The 7,617-nt window shown below is 41.8% G+C and overlaps 2 protein-coding genes across 3 annotated transcripts; one reads left to right on the plus strand and one right to left on the minus strand.

Moving 5' to 3' along the window:
• The first annotated feature begins 344 nt into the window (after positions 1 to 344).
• Positions 345 to 4,087, plus strand: LOC112169740 (homeobox protein knotted-1-like 3). 2 transcript variants are annotated; one of them, XM_024306792.2, is made up of 6 exons: positions 345 to 1,388; positions 2,494 to 2,614; positions 2,733 to 2,926; positions 3,011 to 3,142; positions 3,257 to 3,393; positions 3,481 to 4,087. In XM_024306792.2, the coding sequence occupies exons 1-6, from the start codon at positions 663 to 665 to the stop codon at positions 3,515 to 3,517; spliced, it is 1,347 nt and encodes a 448-aa protein (XP_024162560.1). In that variant the 5' UTR covers positions 345 to 662; the 3' UTR covers positions 3,518 to 4,087. The 2 variants fall into 2 exon arrangements, with proteins under 2 accessions (XP_024162560.1, XP_024162562.1); XM_024306794.2 differs by having other exon boundaries at positions 3,489 to 4,087.
• Positions 4,088 to 6,002: 1,915 nt separating this feature from the next.
• On the minus strand, positions 6,003 to 7,252 carry LOC112169741. The gene has a single exon (XM_024306795.2). The coding sequence runs from the start codon at positions 7,168 to 7,170 to the stop codon at positions 6,430 to 6,432; it is 741 nt and encodes a 246-aa protein (XP_024162563.1). The 5' UTR covers positions 7,171 to 7,252; the 3' UTR covers positions 6,003 to 6,429.
• Between the last annotated feature and the right edge of the window lie 365 nt (positions 7,253 to 7,617).

Consider the following 7,617-nt stretch of genomic DNA (forward strand, 5'->3'; position numbering starts at 1 on the left):
TTACCATAATAATATTTTACTAGCTGGTTAAACTAAAAAGGCAGGTTATTTATGCTTTTGAACTAGACTATCATTGAAATTAAAAAACCTGCATGTTATAAAATGAAACAATAATTTGATCCCGAATCTGATTTGTTTTGGTGAGCCAAATCTAATGTTTTTAACAATTTCATTATTTTTTTCCACAGTAAAAGAAATAAAAAGAGACAAATATACATAGGTCCCTTTTGCCTCCTGATCATTTATCCCACCATTTTCATCCTTGAGTAGCTTCCCGAGCTTACTTAGCTCGCCTGAAAACTGCTTTAGTCCAAAACCTCCTCCCCACTCTCTCTCTCTCTCTCTCTCTCTCCTCTCTGAAACAGGCCCTCCATCCCTCACATGCGTTAATAGAAGAGCCCATATAAACCATGAAGCCTAAACTAAACCCTTTCAAATTTTCACACACACACACACACTCTCTCTCTCTCTCTCCCCTTAAGCTCTGAAACTCTGATCTCTCCATCTCTGAATTCTTAAAACAGTACTCATGCATACATAGATTCAATACCTTTCACACAGCTGCACAACCCTCACAGCTTCTTCTTCTTCTATGACCTCAGAATTGTCGTCGACTAGTCTTCTTCTCTGTTAAATCAGTACAAGAAAACAAAAGTTGATCCATGGCGTACCACAACCACCTCTCTGGAGACTTACCTCTCCACCACTTCACAGAACAAGCCCAACAGCAGCAGCAACAGAGCCAGTCCTTCGTGACCGACCAACCCGACCCAAATTCCAAGTCCACGGAGCCCCACCACCACCCGTTTCAGACCGCTCCGAATTGGCTGAACAGCGCCCTCCTCCGCACCCAGTACGCCGCCACCACCTCCGGCGCAGACGCCAGCAACGCCGGAGGAGGAAGCACTAATTTTCTCAACCTCCACACGGCCTCCGACTCCACCGCCGCTTCTCAGGCCTCCAACCAATGGCTCTCCCGCCCGATCCTACAGCGCAACCACAGCGACGTCATCGACGACGTCGCTGCCGGCGCCGGCGACTCCATGATGGCCGGCGCCATGTCGCACGACTCCGCCGACATGAAAAACGACGCCGCCCTGAATAACAATAACAAGAGCGAGGGCGGAGTCGAGAGCGGCGGCGGAGGAGGAGGAGGAGGCGACGGGGTCATCAACTGGCAGAATGCGAGGCACAAGGCGGAGATTCTAGCTCACCCGTTTTACGAGCCGCTTCTCTCGGCACACGTGGCGTGCCTGAGGATCGCCACGCCGGTGGACCAGCTTCCGAGGATCGACGCTCAGCTAGCTCAGTCGCAGAATGTGGTGGCTAAGTACTCCGGTTTGAGTCACGGCATGGTCGCCGATGATAAGGAGCTTGATCAGTTCATGGTATGCTCAAATGCCTTAACTTCATGTTCGCTCCAAATTACTACCAATTTCTTTCTTCTCTTCTTTTGAATCCGACTTAGATTTATTGAATTTCTGGCAATTAAATCATCAAATTGACCCAATTGGGTTGAAAATAGAAGAATATTGATCACCATCATTTCTAAATTCAATAAGCTCATTTTTTTTTTCTTTTAGAAAAATTAAGCCCAAAAGTTACAAGTTTTGTGGGTTCATACGGTGGTCCGAATTATACAAAAAAACCTAAACTACAAGTGATAAGTGAGATTATTGCGGTACTTCAGAGTATTGAAACTCAAGAGTCGAAAACATTATTCGGTGATTTAAATTAAATCGATAACACTGTCTGATGACAAATTTAGGATATATCCATACATAAAGTAATTCAACGACTCCGAAATAGTATAGAACATGGCATAATCTATAAAACAGTAGGTTGGGTTTCTTGGTACGGTAAACAAATAAGATAAGATGCTTGAGGGTTTGAATGAAAGAGTATGGGGATCTGAAAAAGCTGGGGATGCAGAGCTGCCGGGTCTGATGACTTAGCAAAAAGCGAGGCTTGGTTAACCACAAACACTGTCGCAACTTTTCATAAAACATGCGGGAGGAAAAAGCTGGGTTTCTTAGAGAAGAAGACAAGTCATTACATGTTAAAAGTGATTTAGAAAATTACAATGTTCTTTCACCATCTATCTCCGTACTTCCGGATTCCTAGTACACTTTCTTTAACTTCAGGGCAGTACCCGTTCTTCTCGATGTGTCCTATAGTCGTTCTAGAGTACTCGATCGGCAAAGTTAAAACTTCAGAGCTGAAAACTCTTATATTAGCTCGTGGTCTCCGCAAATAATGGATAATCTAACAGCTTCCAGCTTTAGAGTTTTGCTACATAATTTTCTGTTATTCTCAGGATAATTAAGATTAATATAATTAGAATATGATCAACAAGGTTAGTCCATTTCGTGTTAAACCAGGCATGGGCAGCAACTCATTGTGTTGCATTTTTTAACTTATAAGTGCATGATTTATGATCTAAATTCTGATGGTATGTAAATTTTTTGATTGTTTCTTTTTATGATGATACAGAGGCACTATGTTTTGTTGCTATGTTCTTTTAAAGAACAACTGCAACAACACGTCCGTGTCCATGCAATGGAAGCAGTGATGGCTTGCTGGGAGATTGAGCAATCACTACAGAGCCTGACAGGTGAATTTCTATTTCTGCAACATATCAATTTCATTCTATGCGTTTGTTGTCTCTAATGCTATTTTAGTATTTACTGAGCTGTAATGTGTAATGTAATTGAATTGAAACGAACATGCAGGAGTTTCCCCCGGGGAGGGTACGGGAGCTACAATGTCCGATGATGATGATGAGCAAGTAGACAGTGATGCAAACTTGTTTGATGGAAGTATGGACGGCCATGACAGTATGGGATTTGGCCCTCTCATCCCGACAGAGAGCGAAAGGTCCTTGATGGAGCGCGTAAGGCAGGAGTTGAAGCATGAACTGAAACAGGTAACGTTTCTATGGAATTTTTTATCATTGTACATTATGGCACAATTTCTCCGTTACCATTCTGAACAAAGTTTTCATTTACAGGGTTACAAGGAGAAAATTGTAGACATAAGGGAGGAGATATTGCGCAAGAGAAGAGCTGGAAAGCTTCCTGGTGACACCACCTCTGTCCTGAAAGCTTGGTGGCAATCACATTCCAAGTGGCCATATCCAACTGTAAGTTTAGGCTAATGGAAGCTCTTTGAGTCTACATGAGCACTAAAAAGATAATCGAAAAAGTGATACATGCATTCACACGCATTGAGATATGGTTTTTGTATCAATTTTCAGGAGGAAGACAAGGCTAGGTTGGTGCAAGAAACTGGTTTGCAATTGAAGCAGATAAACAATTGGTTCATCAATCAAAGGAAGAGGAACTGGCACAGCAATCCTTCAACCTCCACGGTTTTGAAGAGCAAGCGCAAAAGGTATAAAAATTGATTGAGATCACATGCATTCTTTCTTAAATTCAAATTTATCATGAGCTTTGCACCAACCTTAGTTTGAAATAAAAGTAATGCAGGTGAAAACAGTGGTGATCGATTCATATAAATTGGGAAAGATAGTGAGAACTGTCTGCAGATGATGATCTTAGTTGATGATGCTTCCACTACAGCGATAATTCCAACATAGAAATGATAGCTTACGCCTGATGAAAGAAGACTACAGGGTTCAAGTGCAAGGAATTATCATCATTTGTTTCAACAGAAAGAGAAAGGCTAACACTGATTTTGAGCAATCGATATACAGGTATGCTCAAGTGCTGCATTGGGTGAAATGCATGTAATATCATATCACTAGGAATTCAGTAATTAGGAACTATGTTACTGCTGAAAAACCGAATTGGATAGTCCAATAGAGGGCTTATCATTTTTGTTTAATCTTTATTATATGTGAATAAGGAAAGTGGGGTATTTTGTGGGTGTACAGTGTAGTAGCCTGAACAGTGGTTTCTTGCATTACACTGGTGATTATAGCGTTTCAGGCATTTTGTTGTAGAGCTAAGCTTGTAGTAAATAAGGTATAAAAATTTAGCATGGAGATGCTGCTTCAATTTCACCTTTGAAATTCATAGGATTCTATTGCTTTATGAATAATGCCTCGTTGGGCGCTTGAAAGGTATTTCATTCATCTTTCCTGTCTCTAAAACCTCAAAAAGATTAATATCGATTTCATTTGCTAATTGAAGGAACTAATTAGGGTAGGATTGGTTTGGAGAAGCTTAATCAACAGTGCATCATTGCACACAGACATCTAATCTGGCATTTTAGTTCATCTGAGGAAGAAGAAAAGTCATTATTTCTATGCCTACCTGCCGCAGAAAACTGAGAAGAAGTAACTAAGCATAAAACAAATCCATTAACAACTTGAACGTACCTAATCCTAAAATATAAACCTTTAACTTTCCTAATTCATACAACTATTTGGAAGCACTTAACTAAATGAAAGATGAATCGAAGATTAAGCTCTTAAATTTATGTCCAAAAAAAAAAATGAAAGATGAATAGAAGATTAAGGTCTTAGATTATGCAATAGTGTCCGAGTTTATCTCTTCATAAATGTGAAAGAAACAATCAAAGATTGAAACAATAGGTACACGATGTCTATACACGCAGATCATCATCTACATACGAAACATATATCAGAAATCATTACTAATCGAAAATCATCAGAAACTACTTGGGGCTTGTCCTGTCTTGCCTGTGTTCATCCCTAATGAAGATGCTGCATATCCAGTACTCGAAAAGTGAAGGTATGCAGGATTATCAACTTCCCTACCAACTCCTTCATCGAAATTGAGCGTGTAACTCTCAGGATCATACTGTGCTTGCACCCTTCTTTTCTTGTAAATAGTACCCACCGAACGAATGAAATTTTTCCATTTTGGTCCAGCCAAAACCTCTGAAAGCTCTCGAACTTTCTTTACATTCTCCACCAACCAATTCTCCTTTGATACTTCTCCTTGTTGCAGTAGATATCTGCCTCTAATTCCATTATTATTGTTTCTTCCGCAAGGTAGTTCCCTTGAGTAGAGTCCCCAGAAACAACCACAAGAAGAAGTCAGAACCAATTCTTCGTCGTAGTATTCATCATCAGTTTCATGATCTGGTAGTGAAATGGAGGCGATTTTCTCAGGTGGGTTAGCCATGAATATTGAGAGACGTGAGGATATATAAGAAAGAAAGCAATGTAACACCTCAATTCCAATGAACAAACTATATATATATATTGCAACATACTCTGTGGGATATGTATAATGCATTGGGATTACTTAAGAGTATTAAACAATTAATCACCAACTAAAGACCAGGTAAGTGCTAGCTATGAGGATCCGAATCTTTCTTTAAGCCGGCCAAAAACCAATTATTGAAGCTAGCTGTGACTTGAACAAATGCCAATGTCTGTTCAATTTGACAGTTAAAAAGCCAAAATAAAACAGCTCGTTAGTGATTGTATACGTGATAATTCGTTAATCGCTATACTTTGTGAAATTATTTTAGTGCTTGCTTTAATCGTTAATCATCTTTGAAGTACTGGATTTTATATAAACTATCTTACTGAATACTGATCGTCTTGTATGTAAGAGCCAGCTCCCAGTTTGGTTTCTTCGTGCATTCCACTAATTCATTTTGCTAAGAGAGAGAGAAGTTCCAAAAGAAAGTCCAAACTATGAGTCTATAATCCAAACCAAAATCGGCAAAGTTGAAAGCAAAGATAAGAACTACAAGAGAATGAATCGAAATTCTAGCGGAAAATCTTGAAGCCAGATGACTATGGAGTTTTGCGCAAATGAGCAACAACATCAAAGTTTGCTTGCTTCTCGAAAATATGACTAGTGTAAGTAGACATAAAATGAATGTCAAATAATTGAGTTCATTCAATAGCAACAACTTGTCGTCTTCCTTAAAAGTGCCTCTTTTAGAGCTTAACCTTTGCCCAATGGCAACTTCAGCATTACCCACAACATGAAAATTCATCAGAATTTCGATCAAAAGCTACATTTAAATAGTTACGAAAAGTAAATTAAAGAAATTGATTGCCACAAACGAATGCAAGTTTTATCCGTTCAAAATAAGATTATCTACTGTACAAAACATCAGAATCATCATTCAGAGACGATCTCATGGATTATTTATTAAACAACATATTTAGACGAAAAAAATAAAAAATACAAGACAGAGTTCACGGCCTCATCAGCCCATATTGAAATTGGAGCTTAACGGGCTATTCTGTCCAAGTATATTATCCAATAGGCTGATAACCGAGTCACAATACTTCTCATTGAGTGATCAGATTGGGCCAATACTTCTCATTGAGTGATCAGATTGGGCCTGATATTCTTTCAGCCCGTTCCTTATTTAGCCTCTATCCGAGCGCCAAACGACTGCGTTTTACCCCCCCCCCCCCCCGTGGAAGGAGGGTACGTCCCATCGGGTATCAAGAAACGCACGTCGTTTAACTTTTCAGCAAAAGGCAGCAATCTCTGGGCGCACCGCCGAACACTTTGTAGGCGGCAGCGGCGGTGATGCCGAACTCTGAACCGATGGCAAAGGCGACTGCGGCAAACGCGCCATGAATCCATTGTCAGGGCCAAGCTCGTCGGCTTTGCTGCTATCGTCTTCGAAATTGAGCGCGTAGCTGGACGGCTCGTAGCTGAAGTCGGCCGACGTGGACGAGTGGCGGTTCCGTCCCCGCAGTCCGATTCTCGACACCATGTTCCGGCTCTTCGTACTCTTCTCCTTGTCCTCAGGCGGCGACCGCCTCATTTGGTTTCTCCTCCAGCTCCGGTTGTCCTCATCTTCCTCCAGAACGTCGTCCAGAATGTGCCGGCTCGTGGTCGACTTCTCCGGGGGGGTCAGGCTCCCGGAGGCGGAGGACGGCAGCCGCGACCGGAAGAGGATGTCGTCGGCTCGTGTGGTGTCGTCCTCGAAATTGAGAGCGTAGCTGGAAGCGTCGTAGCTGAAGTCTGCCGACGAAGCCCTCCTGCGCCTCCCTCCTCCGATTCTGTTAATGAGATTCCGGCACCGGTCCCTGATCTCAGGCATCACCGGCGACCGCGGAGTCCTGATGTAGTCCTCGTCGTCCAAGACGTCAAAAGGATGCGTGGAGCTGGAGAAACACACCGGCATGCACATCATCGATCGGTGACGCTTCTCCTTCAGATTGTTCCCCGTCGGCGATATGGTCCCGTTGTCGTTCCACATATCTCGGCTTCTGGTTTCTCTCAGATTCTCTCTCTGGTGCGGTTTTGATTTTTGTGGTTTGTGGTGACGGAGAAGACGGGTGAGTGAGTATTTTATAGGTTGAGGTAAAATAGGGCGTGTGGTGAATGTGGGCCCGGACGTTGCGGCGTATAGCGGTATGAAGCTGGAGCGAAGAAGCCGTGGGTCGTGCGTGGTGGGACGGTTTTCTTTTCTTAATTATTTTTCCAGTGTGAAACCCGCGTTGGATTTTTATGTTCTGTAGGCTTCATGGAAAAGTTACTGCAGAGAAATGCGTTGTAATTACCAATTTTCACGGCGTTAATTAATAACGAATTAAATAATTTACTAATTATTATGGGGTAAAATAGTAAGGAATGGGAATCTTGTGGGATATGGGGTTGACGGGTTTAATAAGAAATCAATGACTGGTTTTCTTAGTGAAGTCAG

This window comes from Rosa chinensis, chromosome 6 (genome assembly GCF_002994745.2).
Source record: "Rosa chinensis cultivar Old Blush chromosome 6, RchiOBHm-V2, whole genome shotgun sequence".
In the NCBI taxonomy this organism is placed as follows: Eukaryota; Viridiplantae; Streptophyta; class Magnoliopsida; order Rosales; family Rosaceae; genus Rosa; species Rosa chinensis.

What these genes read in the sequence shown, in the direction of transcription:
- LOC112169740 (XM_024306792.2), top strand. Translation starts at nt 663, where the DNA reads ATGGCGTACCACAACCACCTCTCTGGAGACTTACCTCTCCACCACTTC. An exon ending in TGAAGCATGAACTGAAACAG is followed by an intron (nt 2,927 to 3,010) that starts GTAACGTTTCTA and finishes TTTCATTTACAG; the next exon opens with GGTTACAAGGAGAAAATTGT. An exon ending in CCAAGTGGCCATATCCAACT is followed by an intron (nt 3,143 to 3,256) that starts GTAAGTTTAGGC and finishes ATCAATTTTCAG; the next exon opens with GAGGAAGACAAGGCTAGGTT.
- LOC112169741 (XM_024306795.2), bottom strand. Translation starts at nt 7,170, where the DNA reads ATGTGGAACGACAACGGGACCATATCGCCGACGGGGAACAATCTGAAG.